The sequence below is a fragment of the Hirundo rustica genome, chromosome 1 (assembly GCF_015227805.2).
Source record: "Hirundo rustica isolate bHirRus1 chromosome 1, bHirRus1.pri.v3, whole genome shotgun sequence".
Lineage (NCBI taxonomy): Eukaryota > Metazoa > Chordata > Aves > Passeriformes > Hirundinidae > Hirundo > Hirundo rustica.
The window spans coordinates 114,229,777-114,255,314 of NC_053450.1; the positions used below are offsets into that span (position 1 = coordinate 114,229,777).

At 41.9% G+C, this 25,538-nt stretch overlaps 1 protein-coding gene across 4 annotated transcripts in view; it reads left to right on the forward strand.

Annotated features, from left to right (window-relative positions):
- The window catches only part of TRIM71 (tripartite motif containing 71), a 55,719-nt gene that overhangs the window by 24,487 nt on the left and 5,694 nt on the right, over positions 1 to 25,538 (forward strand). For all 4 annotated transcript variants that reach the window (XM_058422717.1, XM_058422718.1, XM_040078340.2 and 1 more), the window contains one exon: positions 18,511 to 18,678. In XM_058422717.1, coding sequence (XP_058278700.1) covers positions 18,511 to 18,678 — 168 coding nt within the window. The remainder of the gene's footprint in view (positions 1 to 18,510; positions 18,679 to 25,538) is intronic.

A 25,538-nucleotide genomic window follows, 5' to 3' on the forward strand; every position in this document is an offset into this window, starting at 1 on the left:
CTATGATGGCATGTAATGTCTTCTTACTTCCCAGAGCTGCATGTTAAGACCAAGCAAAAAAAATAGCTGCATCACAAAGCAGCATTTTGATGTCACAAAGAAATTGGGAGCAAGAATTCTGAGATAATACAGGATACTTCCTAGCAGAGAAAGCTCCATGTTTGTCTTTACAGGCATCATTTTTGTTGTGTTGTTAGGCAAGGCCTTTCATAAGAACACCTCGGTGGAGGTGGAAGTGGGCCTGTTGTCCGCTTGGTAATAGACAAAACGAGAACAAATCGCCTGCACTTGAAGGTGGGTTCAGGCTGATAGCTCTGGCACTATGCCTGTGGTGGCTGGAGCTCGGTGGAGGGAGCTGAGCATCTTTCCTGCTTCTCCTCTCAGAAATTCCTGTGGGCTGGTGGTGCTTTCAGCCATGCCCAAGACCTTGCATTAAGTAGTTGTTTTTATAGCTGCTCTTGGCCACCACACCAGAACATCTAGGCTATTGTCCCTGACTGCTGCTGCTGGCTGTTGTGCTCCCCCAGCATCTGGCTCTGGTGATAAGGGACACAGTAGTGAAGATGTGGAGGAATGTACAGCCACAGAAGGGGGCCTCTTATTTGCCCCTGGTCCAGCTCCAAAGGTCTGTCTTCCTTTTCCCCGAGCTTCCTTGTAGAGGGCTACAAGGTCCCTTACTGCCATTGGTTGATATCGGAGGGGCCCCTTCAGTTGGGGTGTGGAAGGGGGCAGTTGCATAACACGCTTCTCTTTTCATGTGCTATCTTGATGGACTGTCTTGGCAGTTATTAGCCTGTTCGATCAGGACAAAAAAGTCTATTGACTTGTTTCTAAGGCTTCAGCTATGTGGACATGCATACAGTGGTTTTCAGCATTGAGACTACAGGCTTGCAGAAAAAACTACAATGGTGGTTCTCCAGGAGTTTCTTGTGAATGGTTTCAAGATACAAAATGTCTTTCCACTGTAAATTCAAAGTCCTGCCTCCAGTTTCATTTACACAGATGAAAACTGAGATCTCATGGAAGATTTTTTTTTTCCAGTATAAGCAGAGAAGGTATTTTTCAGTTTCACGTGGCAGTCAGAATAGGGCTGAGGTAGGATCAGGGCCAATCAGTCAGTCACACCTGCATGATTCACATCTTATTCCACTCACATGCCATCTTCTGCTGAGGAGCACACAACTGGCTACCTGCAGTGCTAGTCCAGCATTTGGCTGCTCATTCTGGTCCAGGGAGTAGTACACTTGAACCCCCAAACAACTCTAGGGCATTTTCAAGTCTAGTTTCTAGCTCAAACAAGAAACAGAACTCCCTTTTCAGGAAAGAAGGTGTCCAAGTAGCTGGACTTTATAAGTTTTTGTGGCAGAAGCTGTGTCAGTGCAGTATCCCAACTCCAGAAATAGCCTTATTATCCAGCCTGAAACTAATGTAATTTGGTAACTGTCCTGTCTGTATGAGAATTATTTTATTAAAACTAGAGATGTGAGGAATAGCTATTTCTAGCAAGGCTTTTAAGCTTTGTTTATCTTTACTCAGTGTGGTGGTGCACTGGGACAGTTGCCCAGAGAAGCTGTGGGTGTCCCATCCCTGAGAGTGTTTAAGACCAGGTTGGATGGGGCCCTGAGCAGCCTGGTCTGGTGGAAGGTGTCCCTGCTTGTGGCAGGGGGGTTGGAGTTAGTCTTTAAGGTTCCTTCCAGCCCAAACCATTCTATGATTCTATGGTCTTATACTCCTCTTGGAACTGTGGAAGGTAGTACAGCAACAACCATGAGAGCTAACTGGAGTAGCTTACAGACCTGATGCAAGCTTTGATTTTTCTCTTTTGGAGGGAAGATGTACAGTGGTAGAACCTATCCTCTGTCTAGGAAACAGTGGGCACATTCAGGCTGCATGAAGTGGGGGTGATACTTCCGTAGTGTCTCAGCAGTGAATTTGGGATTGTGAGCTAAGCAGAACACTAACCAAGAAAAAAAATTAATTGTATTTTTCTCAGAATGGTCTTGATGGGAAATGTATGTCTTCTGTTACAGAAGGCTTCTGGTTACTTGTTTTACTCCCGTGGTGCTCCCTGGATTGGTGCAGAGAGGATTAAGATTGGTGCCATCTGTATGTGCTGATTTGGCAAATAGATTAAGATTGAGGTTGCTTTCTCAAAGCAATTGCCAGTGTGGTCTTTCAGTGTTCTATTGTTAGAATCTGTTATTAAAATAGATTCTAATATTCTTTCACTTATCTGAGCATTAAATTGTTACATTCTTTTGAAGAGAGAAGCTTAAACAGAGTGGTTTAGCTCAGTGGCCTGTATGTGAAGTCTTTATTCAGAATGTCCTGTTTGTGTTGTGTTTGTGATCACAGACCTTTCGTAGAAAGAAAGGATGTGGGAAGAGAGGTGGTTCTGCTCATCCTTATTCACGAAGGTATGTGTTTAAGGTGGTGTGCTTTTCACCTTGCTGGTGAAAATAGTGATTGCATATGAAAGAACCCTGACCAGCTGGCTTACAGTTTACCATGTGGCTTACAGCACAGAAGGGTATGTTACCGAAGTTGTTAGTGCCAAATTACAGTTCTCTGAAAATATTATTCTTCCCCCTTACCTCATCAGAGGTTGTGGATATACAACTCAGTCCACACCTAAAGTCTCTGCTGTAGTTTGGTTTTGCACGTGAAGAAATGGCCGTGAGTGATCCTGGGATACTGACATGGGATGGGGAGAGGAACTCTTTATGTTCTGTTTTGGAAAACTTGTGCTGTTGTCACAAAGGAAAGCAACAGCTTATAATTGTACTGCCCTGGCAATAAAGCATGAGTTGTGTGACCCTTTCAGACTAAAGAAACTTCTTGAAGTTGCTTAAATGTGCATAGAAATGTCTTAAATCCACCTAGAAATACCTTAACAGCTGATTGCATGCAAACTGTTTTTCCCTGTGTGTTCGTGAGCTCAGCTGCTAATGGAGGCTCAGACATACTCTTCAAATGTCCCTTGGTTGGTCGGAGAGTCCTTTGATACCTGTGCTGCCCTTTGCCAAGCAGCAATAAAACCAAATCCTTTCTAGGAACTTGGAAGCAGCCAGCCCAGAACTCTGCACGTACAATGCCAGCATTCAGCTGAGCAGTTTATAAGGACCAGGCTGAAACAGAGGGCAGTCATAGATGATTTTTAAGATCAGGAAAGCTAGAGAAAGAAAGTGGAGGCTAGTTTTTTACTTTGTCTTTTCTACCTCATTAAAAAAGTGGTGGGGGGCGGGGTACAGGTAGACTAAAAGTGTTGTTCTGAGTCCTTCATCTGAAGAAGTGTGAGCTCTATCTCAGATGTATTAAAAAACAAACAAACAAACAAAGTAGACTGCTTTAAAGTGCAATTTCTAAAGACTGACCTCATTCCAGGAAAGAAATACAATATTCTAGTATTCTCTGCGGTGAATTCATGATGTTCTTAAATTCTGCTTGTTCTCACTGCTATATGATTAAAAGATACTTGAATGATTCAAATGCTGAAGTGTCTTTTCTTTAAAGTGTGATAATTTAATATTCATTATTTGCACTTACAGATTCATGGTGCAAATTTGGTTTAGAGAGATTAAAGTTAGTTTAATCTGCAAGACCTTAAGCTCCTCCTTCCCACCCAGCCCTTTAAAGGATAATATTCCACTGTGCCAGATTGCCCATATTGCCACCAGAAAATTGCTTGGACCACTTCTTACAAAATCAAAGGTCAACTCCATGCCTTGGTGGCAGCTGGGAAACTAATGATTTAATGCTGCTTTGACCTTTGGCTTCCTAGTCCGTTTGAGTCTGACCCAATGTTTTAATTTTCCAATACTGCTGGGCAGTTGGCTTTTGTCTGTTTCCAGATGTAACTTGCATATTGAGGCCTGTTGCTGAAGTGAGAACAAAACAACAAAACATCTCAGCCTACAAGGGGAAGGAAAAATAACAGCACCTACTTCTTATGCTACAAAATACAGCTGTCTGATGACACTGATGCTTCCACAACTAACCAAGGTCAGGTTTAGAATAACAAAATGTGAATATTTGTCCCAACATTCGCATCTAAAGTATGTTAGCAGCAGTCTTTAGTGAAATGCTGCTTTTTCACTTGTCTGTAAAAAGTAACAGAGGAAAAAACGTAGCTGCTTCCCCTCCGTTGTGCCCTCAATCTCTCAAAATCAGTATTTCTTTTTTTCACTGGAATAAAAGTCAATGTTTGTTCTGATACTGGGAAATACAAAAAAACCAACCGTGCTTGCTCTGGGTTAGGGAATTGAAAGAAGTGTAAAGTGAGATGGAAACCAGTGGTGACAGAACCCCTTTATTGTGACTGGGAAGTTCTCCCCCCCGCACCTCCCCCCCCCCCCCCCCCCCCAAAAAAAAAAAAAAAAAGGAAGAAAAAGCACTTGTAGAGAGTATTTTGTCATGGATTTTTGGTGTATACACAAGGTGAATAATGCATTAGGTTTTTGCAATACTGGTAATTTTGCGACCATTGCCAGTACAACTTGCATTTGCTGTTAATGGTGTGCTAATGGTGGGGAAAGCACCCTGAGGTGACTCTTCTTTTCTTTATGAAAAGACTGCTGATTGTTTGGGAAGCTCCCCCTTGAGCACTGATGCATATGGAAGCCCCTCTTTGCCTGAAAGTGCCAATCTCTTGTTTTGCCTGGTCTGTGTGCCCACCACAAGCAGCGATTGGACTGATTCCTGCCTTTACTACACTGCAGCTCTCAAGGGTCAGCTCATACCCGGGCCTGTGTGTGAGAGGTTAGTTTTGCAGAGCAGATGGGCTCCTAAAACTTTTATGGTTTCCAGTCAAATCACCTCAAGCTGTAATCTCATTAAATCTTAAGTGAATCAGTGGGTCTGGTTATTACTTGAAAGCAGTGTTACAGGAAGTGATGTTCCTGATGCAGTAGGTCTGTCTTGGCGCTAAGCTACCAGAGGTACTTGCCTGTGTGTGGCTCTTGAAGCTGTTCCCTTACTTTGATAGCAAAGGTGGTATGTGGGGTGTAACAAGTTAACCTTTTGGTACAGCACAAAGGTAGAAATGCAGCTTTCCCTGGAGCGGTGATCGGGCTAGTTTCCGGAGTTTAAATTCTCCCTTGCGTTCTTAATCACGCACACCCATTGCACTGCCCCGGTGCTCATTTGTGTCTTAAAATAAATTAACAACTGGTAATTTAGGAAACCGGCATGGTGCTTATAAATGCTGTGCACAGTTGCTGAGAGAACTGCATGACAGCACTGTCCAAAAGCCTGACCTTCTTCCTAGTTTTTAATTCAGCGTAACAGTCTTTGGGAGAAAACAGTACATAAGAGAATCTTCTGGAGGAAGGCGGGTAGCTTAATTGAAACTTATTTGACCAGGCAGGGTTGGCTCTTGTCTAATTGTCCTGTGCTTGGAAATCTGGTTAAGCATGTTTTGTGCCTGGATTGCAGAAAGGCTTCTTCCTCTTCAGCGAGAATGAACCTAATCTATGACCTCCTCATACTTTCTTCTTAGTAAACAGGGGACACGTAGGACTAGTTTGGCAATACATAAAAAATTAATGATCGTGGCATAACACGCGAGACTTGGGTACGCAAGAGCGTTCATAAAAGCACAACCTGCTGATTGCGCAGAGATAATAAAATTTCTTCTGCCTTGCCTGCCTACTTCCTCCCCCAGGATATGTGTGTGGTGTATGAGACCATACCTTGTGTTAACCCAGCCTTTTGGCTAGTTCATGTACCTAAACTGCATCAAAGTCCTGCTGATCCTTGTCAGAAATGGCTTGTTTCTAATTCAGGTGTTTATGGTGCGCTTTAACTGTAAGAATGTTGTCTTTCTTAAAATTTTATGTCACAAGAAGGTGTAGATAGGGATTTTTTTGTTGTTTTGTACTAAGACTAATTTGTGTTTTTCTTTTCAAGAGCTGGACAAAGGTTTAACCTTCTTAGCCATCCCTTCCCTCTTCTTTCTTCCTTTGGTAGAGCAAATCACATTCAAATCTTCCCCTCTAGTTCAGTCTGGATAGCTTTTCTTCCCTTCACTGATGATTGAGTGAGTTTTCTATCTTACATTTATCCTGATTTAAAGCTTAAACAAGGCTACAGTTAAAGTTTAGGATAAAGCTGACTTAACTTGCTTACACAATGAAGAAGGAATCTAAAGCTAGTGGAATGTGAAACAGTGGATGCTGCTGTTGAAAAGGCTGGTGATTTCGCTGAGGGATTCAAAGTATTTCAGCATTTTAAAAATTCAGAATATTTTTAAATTCTTAAAAGGGTCCTTGAAATATAGTGCTGAACCATGACAGGGTATCATCAAGCCATTGAAGTTTGGTTGGACCAAAGCTGTAATGCTCTGTAGCAGAATCGTTCTGGTGCTTGTAGGAACGCCACACTGTGCACTTGCCCCGTGGGAGCACCATGGAATGGATTAAGAGTAATGCCTATCAATCATAACTTAAACCTTGACTGTGGTAGAAGATTGTCCTCATTCTCCCAAAACTGAAGCTACTGCTCAATGATGGCATCTATGGCACAGTGACAAAGTGTACTTATTACCAAGTGTTATTATCTGTAAGCACCTCACATCTGTCCTGCAGTTTGAAGGAGTAGTAACCGTGCTGTCAGTTTCCATTTACTTGAATATTCATCCAGGAAAGCTTTATCACTTTCCAACATCCCCAAATTCAGAAGGAAATTAATCTGAAGTCCTCTCCATGAGTAAAAAGGCTATTAGAATAGCACACTGTGCAGCTCTTAAATCTATGACAGAAACGCTGAAAGTACATTTTCAGGGGTTTTTAAAAAAACAACCTTCCCACAATCAACAAGGACCACTGGGGGGATGAGGGGCTTTAAACTTGTTTGTACCTGTATTGTAGCCACTTGGAAATAAGCATGCGGTGGGTCGGTAATTCTTTCAGAGTTCTGAAATGTAGAGGTTTTGCTTTTGCTCTGTTGTCAGAGAGGTAAAGGGGGATAAATAAAGACACACTTAAGTCCTGGTGGACAATTTAAGTTTTCATATATAAATATTCTCTCACTTTACGTTAATGGCTTGTTAACAGAAAATTTCTGTTGTTTGTTTGTGTTCATGGTGATGTAGAAAAAATTTATTCTGTGCAAACACTTTTGACTTCCCAAAACAGCTCTTCTTATTCTTAGATGTCTTTCTTTTATGATTTACAGTACCTTTTTTGGCTGTAACTAGAGAGCTGTGTAATTATATGATAGATGGACAAGAATTTACTCATTCACTCACAAGGGATTAAAGAGTAACCTGCAGTAGTGTTTGTTACATGATTATTGAAATGCCCCGTGGCTGTTAAGACAGCTAGGTCTTCCAAAACAAACATTAAATACTGGAGTTTAGTTGGAAGTAATAGTGCACTAGCACCCATAGGATAACACTTGCATGAGGAGTCTTTCATAAAATGTGATTTGTATAATCCTCCTTAAAATTAAGAGGAGTTGTAACAAGTGTATTAATCTGACAAATGCAGTCTGACATTCTATTACAAGCAGCCTGGCTTTGGTCCTCAAGGACAACATTGTTTCTCTGAATAAGATACTCCAGTGTATGTGCCAAACGCTATGCTGGGAGCAGACAATGATTATTTTTTACATGGATGGTACAATTTGATGGTGTTAGCTAAGGAAGCCTAAAATAATATGCTTCCAGAAACTACTGCCTGGATTTGGAGCAAACCGATTTTGTCTCTTCTTTTAATGCCATCCAAATTTGGTTTTGCTTAATTAAGATTCCTCATTTATGAGGAATCCCAAATGAAACCTCAACATGTTGTAATTTTTTTTTTCCTGCTCTGAAACATGTGCACTTAAGCTAGTAAAAATTCTACGCTCACGTATTTTTGGTGTGTTAGTCTTTAAAAGGATAAAGATATATAGGGGTAGAACTCAAATGTTTTTTGAAGATGCCTTCCAAATGTTGATACTGGCTGTTTTGGTGAAGAAAGAAGTCCCCATAAATGCCCGATTCTATAAGGACTTCATATGTGGGTATAGAGTTGTTGTAAAAATAGTGTTTGGGACAGAGTAAGGCAGAGGAGGTAAGGCAAAGAACAGAGCCAATTCGGGGCTGCCTCTGTGCTTTCCAAAAAAGCTGTTCCACATAAGCAGTAACTAAAAACATAGCAGTATTAAAACACTTGGAATGGGTTTATATATCGGTTTTCCCAGACAACCGTCTTGCCTGTATTTCCTAATAAAAGGCTGTAGTCGGTCATATTCGCTTTGACCTGAGTTTGATGTGCATATGGCACTGGTAGTAACTGGACTTGTTTAATAGGAATGGATTGTTTCACAATTAAAGAAGAAAAAATTTAACAGTTCCTGCTGTGGGGGTTCAGTACCGTGGCTGTTCCTGTTACAGCTTTTCTCTGAGGACAGAGATTCAAGGCAGGAGTGGGAGGAGCAGCAGAACTGTGCTGTTCCCTTTAGATATCGGGGCTGCCGCAGTACCCAGAGCCTAATCCTGGGATGGGGTGAAGGAGAGGAGAAAAGGATGCCACTTTCTACCCCTTCCCCAGTCTGCTTGCGCGCTTGGCCAACCGGGTGGTTTACTACTGAGAAAATGTAGGCAGGAGGAATTCCTTCCTGTAGTATCCCAGGTGGTCGGCTTATGCCCTAATGGGTAAATTGCTTTTATTGTTATTTGCTTTTACTCCACATAAAAACTGAAACATAGCGATCCTATGGAAGTTTAAACTAAATTTAAACCTGATAGGGATATTTAATGTTTTGCATATGTAAAAGTCTAGTTCTCAATGCAAGTAGCCTAATCATTCTTTGGTAATTGCTGTGCTATCTCTGTGGGGATATTCACTCTCAGAATACTGAGTGTTATATATAATTTATATATATATTAAAAAAAACTCTGTGGAGAGCTGGCATTGGGAAGCAGGGGCAGTGTCTTGTACAAGTTATGTGGACTGATTGTGCATACCAGGCTGTTACTCAAGCTGGAGTTACCAGAGTCCAGTAGTGGTGGTGTTAGGTACCAGAATCGCTTCACTTTGCTAAATGCGCGCCAACAATCCACTTTGTTAAAAGGGCTTTGAGATACACAAATGCTCCTTTTAAAAAGTAGAAGGGGAGAAGCTTTTTTGAAATCATGCAGAGATGATGTTATTAAAATTACTTTAAATGAATAATCAATACAGAGACAAACCCACCCCCCCCCGCAATGTATGCACTTGAAGATTGGAGATTAAACATCTTGAGCTGATGCCTACTGCTGATTTTATGTTCACATTACGTTCACGTAAAAACTACTTTATCTAAAATGTACAAAATTTTGAGCACCGTTCTCTATTAATTGTTTTGACTGGGTTCTTGTGCTTTTCCTCTGTGATTGTCAGCAGGGCCACATAAGCAAGGGGGAGCAAGGAGACAAAGTGGGCTCAGAATTCACGCTTGCTAAGTTTTCTAGTACTTAGTATTTCAGTATTTTCCAGCTTCTGCAGTTTGACTTAGAGGTTATTCATGGTGGTGCTTCAGCTGTGGGAGTTTGCAAATACATGCTTTCAATTTATCTTTTTTCTTGTAGCAAATGAGTACTAGATGATGTAGTTGAATTATTAAACAGTGTGAAAGAGTAAGTCCAAACTCATGTTCCGTAGAACATGAACCAAGATTTCTAGTACTGCTTAAAAAACAATAACAAAAAAGGAAAAAACATCACAAGACACTCCCCCCAACCTCACATGAAATAAAATTAAAACAAACAAACAAACAAACAAAAAACCAACAAAAAAACCCCAAACAAACAAACAAAAACCCTAAAATAGAACCTATCACAAAGTTCAAATAGATAAATCAGAAGTTTGTCTGGATGAATGTGTGCTTACTTCTCATACTAGTTTTTCCCTAGCAGTTGAACATTATGAATTTAAGATGTCTAGCCTGATAGGCTTTCTGACCCCCCAGAGAAGCCCTCTAACAATATTAATGGGAATCAGTTGCGTTAAAGTGAATTTTGTTAGGTAGTGGTGGATTGACTAGAGACTAGCTGTAGAAGAAAATCAATAAGAAAATCAAGACCTGTTTGTGTTGGGATCAGGAAAGTCTCTCTGTCAAACTGCACACAACCCATCTGCTAAACATGTTTCTCAATTGGTTTGTCCTCAGCATGAAGACTAGCTGCCCTTGAGTGAAATCTGGGAATTTAAGGGTTGGTTGTTTGTCGCTTCCCACTCCCTTCCCCTGTTAAGTCAAAAAAATCATAAGGTTTGTCTCCAGTATATTAAGAGACAAAAACTTCTTGTTTGTTTGCAAGATGTATAATGGCACCCTTGCTGTCACTTTTCCATGTGAGGATCAGCAGTTGCCAAGGTCCTGAACAGACAAAGTGTTCTCTGCAGTGGTGTGGGAACAGCACGGGTTTGAGGAATATGGATTTTGAGAGGTGCAGTCTGTACTGGTGATAGTCACAGAGATGACACAGGAGCCTTGTGTGTATCCTGTCTCTTAGTCCAACCCTTTCTGCGCATAGAAGGAAAATTTTCAAAAGCTCTTACACTAAGCTGTGCGAGAAAGGGCGGAACATGTTACACAAGGAGTTTGCAGAGATGTTAACATTTGGTTCTCTGTGAAATAGAAAACACCTTGTGCAGTAGCAAAGAACTTGTCAACCTGTTGCTGTTTACAGCATCACTGAAGTCATGGCCAAGCCCAAGCTTTGGATGAGAACTTTAAGACACTCTGGTTTTCAGAAAGCTGAAGAATTTACTGAGTCTCGGTGGAGGATCTGCAGGGACTCACAGCAGCAATGCCTTGGACAGATGGGCTTGAAAGTAGAACTGTCCTGACCCACTCTTGTCAGCTGCCGAAGCAGGCTATTTATTAGCTTGCAGGCTTGAACTGTTGAATATTTAGATCCACCCACTGTCCCCTGTGCCAAGACCACCCTGCTGCTACTCATGTCATGCAGATTTGGCACAGAAGCTGCATTTAAACAGCTAATGAGTTGCATGTTGAGGGACAGGCTGGTCTCCCCTATTGAAATCCGTGAAAGAGCTGTGACTTATTTTGGGCTGAGTAATCTACTAGCTACTGATACCATTGCATCTTCCCCTAGACTGGCGACTTTACCTGCTTCAACGTTGAAACAGATATTGTGACTTTTTAAAAACAAAATACAGTTGTTTTTTTTTTAACTCCAGGCAACTTATTTAAAAGAAAAATTGCTGAATGTCCACTTGCCATATTGTAATAATTAAACAATAGTACGCTGTGGGATAGTTATACCTGCATCACCTCAGTATTAACATTAAAATAGTATTTAGCCTTGCTTATCCCTATTTAAGAAGAACTGGACGAGTAAGTTAAGTTGGAAGCAAGGTGCCCTTTCCAGTCGATCAATAACTGGAACCTCTGAGGCGGTGAGTTAGATCGGCTGAGTTACTTTGCACCCAAGAGCTTTTAGAAGGTTAGCTGATGAGATGGGCAAAGTCCAGTGACTGGTGTGTGGTGCTCCCTCCATAGTCAGAGTGGATCAATGGGGGCGTAGTGCATCTGGCAGAGGTGCTGCCAGGAGGAATGCTTGGAAAGCTGCAGTGCCAGGTGAGTGCCTAGAACCAGGAGCTGCAGTCATCACGTGAAGTTTCATTTGTCAGATTTTAACTTAAAACGCAGAGGATGCAATTTCATAGTAGGCTGCAGCCAGCCCTTAAAACAGCTCTGTCGAAGGTGTGACTTCCTGTCTCCTGGCCCAGTTGGCAGCCTGTTGTCACACCATTCCAGTGATCATGTGGCCTTCAGAGTGAAGTGGCACTTGATTGTCAGTTCTACCCCAAATCCATTTAAATTTGCAAATGCTGTTTGTGTTGGCAGAGGCAATTGAAATGGTCTCTGCTCCCGCTCCCAGCTGACTGTTAATACCTACTGGGTGTTCTAAAAGTGATTAATGGGCTGTGCTTCTTTCAAAAACCTTTGCTTTTAACCTGGCTGGTTTGACTGACTCAGTGCTGTCACCACTCTAAAATATGTAGCTGTTTTCACTGGCTTCATGACATCACAGGAGGATTGAAGAAAGTAAACATTAGGAATTTTAAGAGTATAGTAGTCTGTTTGATTTACCAGCCTGTTTAACTCAACTCCAGCTAGATACTGTTCTCTTCCAGTTAGAACTTGAGACGAATGCTATCAATGAGAAGATTTACACTGATTTCCAGCTGTGAGGTTGGCAAAGTACCAGATAGTTGTCATCAAATGTCTCTATGCCCTTAATTATGGATTCTTCCCCCTTCCTTGTGCTGGTCCTACTGATCTTCTGATCCCAGGCTCAGCTGATAAAAATAGTTTATTCAAAAGGGAATTTTATGCTTTTTGTAAAGTTACCCAAATCTTTTCACTGAGACTGGATCAGTAAAGGGAGAGAGATAGGAGCAAGGCAGGGGAGATTTAAGGCTTCCTCACAGAGTAGCTGTCAGTTTAACTGTGGAGTGAAATGACAGCCTTGAGCTGTGTGTGGTTTCACATTTGGGGTTTTATTTGTGAGCTTCCTTCCCCTTCATGTGCTGGCCCAAGAGATACCTGTGTGGCTGAGAAACGAGGACAGAACCCACTGGAGCCTGTGGGGAGGGGAGGGTATTAACAGTAGTGCTGGGAAAAAAAAGCGTGTGGAGTTACAGCTTTATTTCCTATAAACAGACTTGCATGAGCCATGTCATCTGTTAGCTGGGCTTTTATTATTCCAGGTGGGGTGAGGAAATCAAGGTGAATTTAACAGAAGGGCTGAATGATCCTCTTGCACTTGATGAATTTCTAAATGGACCAAAACCCACCTCTGTTCAAAAGGAAGGTAACAGTGAACTAATTTCACTGTTGACACTCGGTGCAGCTACCTGTGCGTGCTGCGTGCCCTGTGTAGGACAGGGTAGGGCTGTAACACTTCAGGGTGCCCATGCTTTTGTGGAAATTTTGTTATTAGAATATTGAGCTAAGTTGAAGAAGTAACTCTCTTGTCTGCTGTGGAGACCTTCTGGAGCTGGTGTGCAATTTCCCATTACTGCTGTGTGCAGAGAGGAAGATTGGTGTCAAGCCAGTCTCTTCTTCTCCAGAGCATCAAGTTAAAATACAAGTTCTAGGAGCAATTTGATCATTAACTTGTATCTCTGAATGCCAAATGTTTAAGGTGTACTGGGAAATTGCCCGTAGTTCTGATGTGTATCATGTCTTCAGTCTTTATATTTAGCACTTGAATTTCAAATTAAGGTTCCTAAAATACTACTTTCATCATGGTGTGAATCAAGTTAATTGTCGCAAATTGCCTTTGAGGTGGAAACTAAGGACTAGTTTCCTACAGAATAAAAATATTACCCATTTTTGCTTAAACCCACAACAATTATTTGTATCAAACGTTACACCACTCAGGAGGACTAGTTCATATGTATACTGTTTAAAAAAAATAAATAAATTGCTGCATGCGGGGAAGCAGCTTTTTCTTCAGGAAGGGAGTGAAGCGAAAAAAAGGAAAAAAAAAACCCCGCAGTGCTGAGGAAGTAGGACCAAAATTCCTTGGAAAATCACTTTATACTAAAATTGGTTGTCTAAGCCTTACACACTACCTAACAAAGCCGCTGGTGTTTGAGTTACTGTCAAGGGAACTTGATAATAAAACACCTTTAGTAATGGAAAACTTTAAACTTACAGTAAGATTTTTTTAAATCATAAAATCAACCTAAGTTAACTTACGAGTACCATACTGCAGCTTTTCTAGAAGTGGAAACCAAGAGGCTGCTGTTTTGTCTGTAGACTTCTTTAATTGTTGATTAAGATTGCAGGGTAGCTTTTTAGAGCATCAGACTTGCATTTTAAAAATAACGTGGCCTTACGTGTTGCTGCCTTGTACAAATTCTTAGCACTGTAGGCTTAAATAAAATCCTTGCAAGATACTGAAACACCACGACAGAAACTAAATTTTTAACGTGATTAGATTCCTTGTGCTTTATTTGCATGCACGTGTGCTCTGAAAAATGAGAGAACTGGAGTGTTTGCAAGCCGGGAGGAGAAGGGCGCCGTGAGCATTGCTGAAAGAACATTTATTTAAACACAGCGTGAGGATAAGCCTCCTCAGATGCTGTTTCTGCTGAATCCTCCTCTGTCGTGGTGCCTACTACATTCCATTGCTTTTGTCTGGGCTTGGTATTTGGGAAATTTTGGTGAGGGCTGGAGGGTGGGGGGGCACGCTGGAAGCTGGTCAGCGGTAAGGAGAGAAGGGCTGGTGTGGGAATTGTGGAGTGGGGTCAGGGTTTAACTTTAGTGGCCATTCATCAGATGATGATTGATTGCTGTGCAGTCCCGGGGGACGTTTAACAACATCTCTGCCCATCCCCCTGCCCCCTTTGAAAGCAGATGGACCAAAAAATGGGGAGAGCGACACCCAGGAATTCCTGCTGTTGTAAAATGTTTTTACGGTGCACTGTACAGCCTTTCCTGAAGCAATCACATTTATGGCCTTGCTGTTGTATTTCTTGGGCTGCTGTGGCTGTAAAAGATGAATAGCCCTGTAACATGGTTCACTGATTCTGTTTAAATTGAGGTAGGCTCCCTTTATTGTTTTGTGTCTAAAATTGTATGCCACCAATTCAGGAAATATTTCCTGTTTGGGAAATAATCAACCCATAGCTGATTTATTTTAAAATAAATCACTTCTAACTATCTCTAAAACTCGTCCCCTTTTCCTTCTGATTTCTCTCTGCTTAATTCCTGTGGAAATTCTAAAATACTAATTAATGTAGTAGAACAGTTTTTTTAAAAAAAGGGAAAAAAGCTCCTAAACTTGCTTATTAATCTTTTTCCTTTACTGGATAGAGTGTTGTGGGGCACCGGTTTTAATCTTAAAAATGGTATTTTACTTAATTACTTAATAATTACTACAGAAAGAAACAATTCATTAAATGCAATTTACACAGATTATAAATTTCTTTGAAAGAAGAAATCTGTCTCTGCTTTCATACTTCTTTCCATGCCGCCCATCAGACCATTCATGTGGTTTGGAAAAACCGGCAGTGTTTGAAGGTGTTTGCTTATAAACCAGTTTTTCCTATGTGGGTAAACAGTGAAATTAACAGGACAGTAGTTAATTTACAGCTTGATGGATCTTTTGGCTATATACTCTCTGCCTCTTCAGATAGGGAGGGGGGAAAATTTTTAGGACTTTCCTATAGGTACTGTTGTGGGGTTTTGTTTTGTTTTGGTGGGGTGGTGGTTTTTTTGGTGGTTTTTTGTGGGTTTTTTTTTTGTTTGTTTTTGTTTTTTGTTTTTGAGGTGGTGTGGAATTTGTTTTTTAACTGAGTGTAAACTGATGTCCACTAAGGAAGACTTAGTCATCCTCTTCCCTTCCCTCCTACTTCTCCTGCCCATCCACATTTCAAGACCAGTCTTGTTATTTGTCCTGTAATGAGCAGGGCAGGGGCACTGCAGTGCTGCAGTGGCACTGAGATGTGGGGAGGGTGTCTCACATTGCTGAAACTGGAAGCAGGGGGGCTCTGCCAGCTCTTTGGGGGTGCTGTGTGTGATCAGTTCTGAATGAGAACACAGCTGTGCATTGTCCTACACCTATCCTAACTATGATCATCTTTTTTTTTTTTTTTTTTTTTTTTTTTTTTTTTTTTTTTTTTTTTCTCCAGGGAGCTGCTTGTTTGGGGGATGGGGGGAAAGGAGGGAAAGGAGCTCTGCCTCCCCCCACCCCCCTCTATTTAGAACCAGGCATAGAAACTTAATCTAGCAGTACGTGACCTTTGTGGCCATGACCTAGGGACTGGGATGTGAGCAGGCTTGAGCTCAACAATAAACTCCTGGCTGTGGCTGCAAGCACAGGCAAGTTGGATGCTGTGCCCAAGCCCCATCGGCCCAGCTGGCACAACCCCCCCTCACCGTTTGTGTCCTGCACAGCTTTATTCTCAGAGCGTGCCCCCTTTGCTGGGTAGAGCTGATGTACGGCCTGCTGGGTGCTCCTGACAAGTGAGTGCGACGCTGGCCACAGGAGGAGAACTGCCCTTGTGCCCCCGCCAAGTTTGGGGGTTCTCTTGCGGTCTTTGTGACCAGAAAGGAGTTTGAGGGAGTTGCTGGTTCACCTTGAAGCGGACTCCTTCAGTGCTCTTCTGGTGGTTAGTTGGCTAGCTCCCCTCCCCACAGAGAGCAGTAGGGATAGTGCATTTGTGATTTTCCCTTCTGTGTACTTAAGGTAAAGCGTAGTGATGGAGATCAGACCAGCATAGCTACTTCTTTTTTGCCCAAGCTTGCTAACTCTTTTGCTCTCTGTTTTAAATCCAGGTTGTTAATACTTTTTTGGTTTTATTTGTTCGTTTGACTAAGAAATAAATAAGGCCTTATCAATGGCTCTGTAGTATTTACCCAAGACCTTTCCATACCGTGTCCTGTGTAATCTGCCTTTTTCCTAAATGAGACTATGGCTCTTGTCATTCTTCATTCTAAATTCAGGAGTGATGTTTCCCACCACATTTTAGTGGGGGGCAAGAGGCAACTGAACAGTTTAAGCATGTTTTTTTTCTTTGGTTTGAACAGCTGGGTGACTTTTACCCAATGGATGCTGTTACCTTGCAGCCGGAGTGGACCAAGCTTTTGCTTCTGGTATTGACTATTGTGAAGGACTAGTAATAGATTTAACTTGCTTCTGGTCTTCTGTTCATATGGTCACCATTTTCTTTTCAGCTGCTCTGCTTGACTGAGGCCCCAAATCCCTGCTGTATGTTTTTAAAGTCTATCAGATTCATATGAGTTAACTTGATACCTTGTATTGGTTTTCATTCTCCCTCAACTTCTCAGTTGTTTAAGTGGAGTTATTCAGCAACATGTAATAAACATTCCCTGTAATTTCAACAGAAAAATTATAGAACTTCGTGTGCAAGTGAACATTGTATACATACTTAGACAACCGCAGTGTAAAGACAAGGATCCCTCTAGTTGAGGAAGATGATGTGTTTGAACAATGCATTTCAGACTTAAGGCATTTTTTTACTTGGAAAAATGGGAATCTGAGACACTGCTTGAGGATTTAGTATTTGAACAGAAGCAAACATAGGTTTGTCCCAGTTTCCCTACAGCAAAACTAAATTTCAGGAGGAAAAAAAAAAAAAAAAAAAGGTCAGGTTTTAGTAAAATCTGACTTGTGCACATGAACACATACCCCTTTGAGAAGTTAATCCATATACCACTACAGCTGTTGCACTTATAGGAGCTTAAAATGTCACTTTATGCAACCCAGGCAATTCAAGGGAATCACCTGTCCTGTCCTTCCCCTTGCTTTTGAGGGAGAAGGGAAAGGGGGATGTTATGCACCATAGCACGAGCTGTTAGCTGGAGTCAGGAGTGGCTGGATGACAGCTGGGAGAAGACAGGCATATCAAACACTTGTCCAATCTTTGTTCTGCTCTCGCTCCTTTCTGTGAGGTAGGCTTCAAATATCTGGTGATGGGAAAGTTGTTCATGGTATGAAACCTCGTGCCATTGTACTGTTCCATGGTAATACAGATTTTCTGTTATTACACTCTAAGAAAAATAGTGTGTGTAAGTTAAGAGCAAGACTTGAATGCAGAACTTGCTTGTGTTGAGGTGTTGTGCTCCTTCATTTGCATCTTTGGAAACAAAAACTTGGGAGAGCTGATTTCTGCTTCCCTCTAAGGAAACAGGCTTCCATGGAAGTTACTATTTCTGTGTGTTACTTCCCTCTACTGGATGGAATGGGAGCGGCTACAGCTGATGAATGGATCCAGCTTTCTAGGCTGACATCTTGGTCTAAGTTGCGATTTGAATATCGGCTTTGGAAGTGCTTTGTGAACAGAAGGGATTTAGTCACTCTAGCATTCAAAGGCTCTGATGGGCATGATAAAGTTCAAGTCTTGTTTTCCAACTCAAGCATCTCAAAGCATCACTAGCACAGGAAACACTGTCATGGCAAAGGTTTTTTGCTTTGTTGATGGAAGTGGCAGGGGGGAGTTTTGCCTAATATTGTTGCTCTCCTGAATGTAAGGAATTTGCATATTTTGAAAAGAGAGGATGGTTTTTGGCGTGCATGGTTGGTTTTCCCCTTGTGAGCAGTGGGTCTGCTGGTGTTGCAACTCCGCAGTGCATTGATTATTGAATGGCCCACTTAAGAGAATTTGGTGTTTGTATTTGCAGGAAAAGTCTTCACCTGAAACTTGCCATAGATGCCATCTCCAATCTGTAAGTGTTGGCAGATGGCTTCCGCTCTTTAAGAGAAGCTGATGTGGACACTCTTCCTAGTATTGTATTGCAAAGAAAACAATGACACTTCCATTTAACTGTTAGGGCATGATTTGGAGTTTACTGGGAAGGATAGCTGTGGAGGAACTACTGGGAAGTCTTTGCCTGTTGCTACTGCAGCTAACCATCTCCTTTATAGGGCTTTTGGATTTTTTTTTTTTTTTTTTTTTTTTTTTTTTTTTTAACACATCCTGACTCTGTTTTCTTTTCAATTCTTCTTTATGTAGTGACATTTTTTTTTCCCCCTGCTTCCAGGTACTGCATTTCTACTGTGATACCTGTTCTGTCCCCATATGTCGGGAATGTACCATGGGACGACATGTGGGTCACAGCTTTATCTACCTCCAAGATGCCCTACAGGACTCCAGGACTCTCACCATTCAGCTCCTGGCAGATGCTCAGCAGGGACGACAGGCTATTCAAGTAAGATACTCCCAACTTGAGTACTTTATTTCCCCATCCTTCTTCTCCCCCCTCTCCCTCGAGCTTGTCTGTTACAGGGCAAGGTGTCAAGGCAAAAAGCTCTCTGCTTCTGCTGTCAGTCTTCTCACCCCTTCTGTTTTCTCAGATCTCTGACAGAAGTGGCGGTGGAGCTGAAAATAAAGTGCTGTTATATGAGTTTTGCATTCTTGCAGCATAATCCTGTCACGTAAATCACAATATATACGAAGCTCTAGTACAAATGCACTCGAGTGTGAAGCATTTCAAGAAAGCTCAGATCTTATGTGGCAATGCCAAACCTGGTTTTGTTTTTACGACTGTGACTTTCTTTGAGCATCTTCCTGTATTGCTTCTAGCACTCTGCCTACCTTTGACTCTCGTTATGTCTTGAGTGTTGCCACCAAATATGAAATACTAATCAGTCGCTGGATTGGTGAGAAATTCCTTAACCTGCACGTGCAGAGGATCTACATCTATCTCCATGTGAGGATTGCTCTGCACACACAGATGCACAGTCTGCTTATTGCTTCGCTCTACCTCAGCTGTATTTTATAGCACAAATATAAATACCTGGCAAGGGCCAGAAAAAAGGTAACACAGTGCTTCAAACTAGAGAGGGAAATTTTTTTTGAGTAAACATTTGTAGAATGTCATGGATAGGGAGTTAACTTTCTTTCCAAATTGGGTGATCTTTCCTGGCCCACATGCGAGGTATAAACAATAATTAAAATAACCCAAAGCTCATTGTCTTCCCTTCGCTGCTTGTTTCTAGTAAGTGAGGGAATTAAGCTTGTTCTGTGAGACAAGAGCAACTAATTGGTCTCTCATTAACTCTTTGCACCAATGGAATGATCATGGTTTATATTGGTATAGATAGTAATCAGTTGTTGACATTTTCCTTCAGCTTCTGATGTTAACTTGTTACACCAGCACAGTTAAACAACAAGTTTTTGGAGCTGGATGTCTAGCTTTAAACTCCAGCTTCAGGCAGAATCCTGGAAAACATGGCATCTTCCAAGATTTGTTTTAAACTGGGTTATAAAGTAGCTCTTCAGCAGTATCCATACTGAAATATTTCACACATCCCCAAAATTACAAGAAGGAGGGAATTATACTAGTTTAAAGACCATCACTGGTATGGTTTTCTGAATTTCTCCAGGCTGTCCTAGACAAGGCCTTGCCTGTTAGTAATTAAATTACTGCTTTTGACCTCCAGGGCTCTTAATCATCTAACTGGTACAGCTAAATCATCTAAAGACTGGGTTTTGGAGTAGAAACTAGCAGGAGATCATGGAGCACCACTCTGCTACTATAGCATGAATGCTTTTGTGCCTGATTTTCTTCCCACTGAGTTTACTTTACTCATTCCTCCCTTATCTTTTTCTGGCTTTTGTGCTGAAGGCTCCTGCCATTGTGATGAGCTGACTGTTACTTGATGGTGCAGGTAAAAGTTGTGTGGTACTGGCTATGGTCATGTAACTTGAACAAGCAACTCTACTGAACTAAGCTCATGCAGCTTTGCTCTGGTCTGGCTACAGCCCATCCAGCTTAAGAGGCTGTCTTGGAAGTATTAGCTGAGCAGCTTGTGTGAAGATCTGTAAAATGAACCATGTTTTCAACAACTTGAGTCGTTTCATTAGTTTAGTGGGGTTTTTTAATCTGGACCACTGCACAGAAGAAGAGTTAGTGAGCAAACAGATCAGTGGTAAAGTTAACAGGGTGGAAATCTGTGTGTGCACGTGCAGGAGTGGGAAAATTGTTCAGCCCACGCCAGCTGCACCAACATCAGCAGCATCCAGAAGAGCATGTGATACTGTTAAAAGCAGAGATGCTCAACTCAAAGTTCTCATGGAGCAGAGCTCTCCTTCTTGGGACAGTATGGCTGTGAAGCTATATGTTTATCCTAGGGAGGAGACAGCATGCCAGCATGAATTCAAAACAAACTCTAAAATAAGTAGTCTCTAAATTAAAAGAAATTGGCTTGAGTGACTTTCTTAAAAGTATGGAAATAGTCAACAGAGAATTAAATACCAGTACAAGCTGTAATATGAGGAACACAAGACTGGAGCTCTAAGAGGTTTGAAAGGTAATCCGTTGTAGTAACACTTCTTAGTGGGACTGATACATACTGCTGTACCATGAACTCTTTCTTAACAGGCTCTGAAAGTGATAGCTCCCCTGACAGGAGATGTTGAGGATGGATGTGGAGGGGTAGTTGGGAGTAAATGGGAAAAGGTGGAATTTGAAGGGCGTTGCAGGAGAGAGGAAATCAAGCCATGAGTCGACTGGCTGGAGAGTATCTGGTTAACCAAAGTTGAAGGCTTTTAGGAAGAAATGTTTATTTAAGCTCTTCCTGTGGCTTTGGAGGAAAGATTGTTTTTCAGACTTAAAAAAAAAATGCTGTGAGTTGGGATACATTTCAACCTCTTGATCCACTGAAGCCTGATGTAGTCTGTCACTCCAGAAGAGTCCAAACCTCACTTTTCTGGGAAGTTGAAATCCTCTAAGGAAGAGCAAGCCTGAGAGCAAGAAGCTTGCCATTTTTTCGTCCACGAAATTTCTGCAGCAGTGGAAAGCCTTCCGTGCTTCCTTGTGCTATGATGGTCCTGGCCTGCATTCCTAAGCCTGTCTCTAACATGAGAACTTGTGCCTGTGTGGTGAACTGATCCAGCTGAAAGGGTAGCCTTTCTGTGGGTTTACTTTTTGGCTGGGTCAGCGCCCTGGCCGGTTCACTGCAGTGCTGCAAGGACTGTTGATGCTGCCAGGGAACGAAGAGCAGCAGCATCCAACTGGGTTGCTGGTAGGACTCTTCCTTATTTCAGCAGAAAGCTACACTGCTAGCTGGGATACTTTTCCAGCCTTTTCAGAGGCTCAGATTGATTCGCAGGGTGATACGAAAGCCAAAGTTGACACTGTATAAATGGTGTGGGAGGAATCAGGACTGCTGCCTTTCTATATGGGGTGCGTGTCCCGCTGCCTTGTTTTACCTCATGAAAGTGCACACTTAGCTGTCTTCTTTCAGAATTTTTTCCAAGGACTAGGTCACAAACCGAACGTAAATCTGTTATGGTGAAAGATAGATGGCTTCTTCAAAATGTCACCTTCTTAAAATACATCTATACATGTGTAACTGTATATACGTATGGATGTATGCATGTAATCTAATGCACTTGCATAACACTGAAGCACTGAGTGCTCATGTTCGTTTAGGGTCAATTTCCAGGTGAACATGTTGAAAGACACTTTAATTTGTTCATCCCAGATGTCTTAAAAAGTGGGTTTATTGGCAAACAAAACAAATTATTTCTTAGCTGAGCCCATGATTGGTTTTGCTTGGGGTGCTTGACCACGCAAGCTTCTCACTGGCCGGTGAGACTGGTCATGTGCAGAACATAGCGGGAGCTGCTCTCTTATCCATCATGAAAGGCTTAGCAGCTTCCCTCCCAAATTTGTGGGGGCAGTGGTATGAAATAGATTTGACACCTTTGCAGGGGGTGAGGGGGGTACTGTAAGAAACTCAGCTGGCTAGAGGAGGAAGCTGATCTGTTGCCTTGAGCCTCTGCCCTTCGGTGGGAGCTTCCCTGTGGGTTGCCATATGGATCTGTGCTGCTGGGAGGTCGATACCTGAGAAGGATGGCACTGCTGTGCTGCAAGGGATCGTTTGGGGCTTGTCACATTGAGTTAGCTCAGGCCGCCTTGTGCACGGCTTTGAAGACAGGCTTGCAGGTTTGAGAATCTGAAATGAAGCTTTGTCAACAAAATGGAGTCAACTGTGCTTTTCTAAAGCTGGGATTTATATCAAGAGGCTGAATTCCTTCGTGCTTTTAGTCACTGTTTTGTGTGGTATTTCAGTGAGTTCCTTAGTGCAGCATATGAGCAGATGGCTATTGGGGTAGATGGATTTGACATGTGTCACTGTCCAATCTATTGATCTGCCTAAAATGTAGGCAAGGAGTCTGTTCTTGCAGTACAAACCAAAATGATAGTTTAGCTGTATCTGGCATGAGTTAACCTGGCCTCTAGCCCTCCCTCCGTCGAAGTTTCTTTTAAAATTATCTTTGTGAGGAACTTCAAGTGAGGATGTTTTAATGTTTTAGATGTATTAGACTGAAACCTTTAAATTGGTCCAGCTACTGTGATTTGTGCTATAGCTGCAGCAGTTTTACTGTAAATTCACTGCTAAGCTTGTTAATCCTGGTGCCTTTCACTGCAATTATGTAGGATCTTCCAGTTAATTTTTTCTAGTGTAAGAACATTAGGAAGTTTGTATCCTGTTCTTGATGCTGGAGGAAGCCAACTGTTACGTCCTGGTTGTTTTATCCTGCTTTGACACAGTAATTGGAGTTCAGTGAAACAAGCCCACTGTATCCTTTTGTGCCTTCAGGAACTGAAAACAAACCACTTATGGCTGGAGCACCTTCCATTTGGTGGAAGAGGGCTGGCTTGAGACATACCAAAAAGTTTCCTTCAGGATTTTTTGTTTTTAATGTGCTTTTAAAATCCAGAAGGGAGTTTGTCAGAGAAGAAGCATCTCAGCTGTTTGTTCCCCTCTGAGCAGGGTTAACTTAAATTCCTTAATGGTTAAACAGCAAATCCTCCATACTGAGGTAGGAAAGTGTATATTTAATATTCTTTATTCAACACCTGTGGTCCATTTACCCCTCAAATACTGAATTCCTCAGTAGAACCAAAATCTGCTTTTGAATTTTCTCTCCAGAGGTTTGCACCTTCATTGGAAAACTTGAGATTGGGAAACTTAAATGTCAGAATTAATGCCTGAAAAATTGCCCCTCCCTCCTATCTTTGGATAGATGGATGGAATAAAAAAATCCTAGAGACTTTTTCAAATATGTTCACGCAAGCCAGCATTGATGGATTGCAATACAGTTACCATAAGCAGCCTTTATTTATCTTATGGTGCTGCCACTGTGGTGTGTTGTGCTGCATTTTGCTCAACTGGATAAATTCCTGGACTAAGTTGTTGTGATCTAACATCATGGCTCAGAATCTGGATTAACAGGCCCTGCTGTTTCAGGGACCTGGGTTAGCCTCTTCAAATAACTGTGTGCTGTGTGGACATAACTGTGGGCATACTGATTTAATTTGAGTATCAGACAGCAGAAACCACACAGTGAGGGCATCAGCACCTCTGTCATAGCTCTTGAGAACACAAGCTTTGTAACAGTTTTTCTTTCCTGGAGCATTTTCTGCTTCTGGTTGTACTTTTTTTTTATTTAAAAGAAGCAGCACTAGTGAAAACTTGGGAGTCTAGAACATTAAATATTCCATAGGAATATTTAGTAAACATGAAATCATACAATTTTTTTTTTTTTTTTAATATATAACTTTAGGCTCTAGTTCCAACTGTTCAACAGAAGACAGGAAATGCAAAAAATTACTGAATGCTGCCACTCTACAAAATGGCAAGTCCTGACTTGGGCACCTCTGTGCGTGGATATTCAGAAGCATGGCAAATAATGTTACCCTGCTGCTTCTGACTCTTGCAGTTGGTTTCTTCCTAGGTTTGTGTTGTACCATCAGTTGCCACTGGAGCAAGATCATCACTGTTTTTTCCCTCCGGTGGTGAAAGGTAGATAAAGGGAAGCTCACAGAGGTGTCCACCTAAATGGAAGCTTGCCAAGCACACCCAGGTTCCAATACAACTTTGCCCCTCACCTCTTACTCAAGACTGAAATGTGCTGGCAGCAATAGCTAGTGACGGATGTCTGCATTGCTTTCCTTCATGCAAACACATTTGTCTGCCTCACTGGAAGCCTGTGTGCAGTTTCCTTGTGTGGTGCCCCCCCCGGAACATGTCACCAGCACAAGGACTGTGCTTCAGTCCTTCAATTTTACTCTTGAGGAATTGGAAGTACCAGTTTCAACCCTAAAGTTTTACAAGATACACTGCAAAGCAGTGTTTTACTTGTTTTTAATAAACATGAGGCTCTGCTGACATCTCTAATAGGATGGGGAGTGGTATTGGCCACCTTTAGAGCTCTGAGAAGCCACAGGTGGAGAGGTACAGCTGCAAATAGATGATTTACTTTATTGGCCAACAGCAGGAAACAAAACAGTTGCTCTCCATCTCACATTCAGTGACCCAGCACAATTCTTGGGTAAACACAGGCCTTGTCTTCTGTCTCCCAAGTGTGTGAACTGGTTGACCATTTAATTCACTAGCACTGGAAAAATTATGACATGCCATGAGTAGAGAGCATCATAAATGCTATTTTTCTTTACAAGTATTTATTGTTAAAAAGTTTGTGTGGTGTCTGACTAGAACAAGAAACACTGCTGCTTAACGCGCTTTCTAAAAAGTCGACCTCTCCAAGACAAGTTCTGCACAGAAAATGCCTGCAGAACAGCAAGAGTGAGTTTTCACGGCAGAACTCCTACTGTAATCAAGGTGAAAAAGGGGTTTCCTTTTTGTGTGTGTGAAGATGACTCCCAAAAGCTGTGCTTAATGCTCTTGGCTGTTGCTTCAGATATAGATAACTTACTATTGCTGTTCCCCACATTGTACTTCTCCATGTTTGATGCTGGTCAGCCTTTCTAGTCTGTTCTAGCTTATTTGGGCAGAATGCAGGACCCTCTGAATTTTACCAAAGCTTCACCAATATCCTGGATGATATTAGAATCTTGGCATTTAGGGCATCCCCCACTGATCTGAGCTGTTCATACATGGGCAAGTAAAAATAAGTCCAGATGATGACATGAGTAGTTGGTAGACGACCAGTTGTGCATAACTGGTTCCTATAGCTGAAGCGTCACAGCATCCACAGGGAATTACTGCCTCTCCTGCTATGGTGGAGTTCTTCAAAGGTGGACTCTGGTTTTGG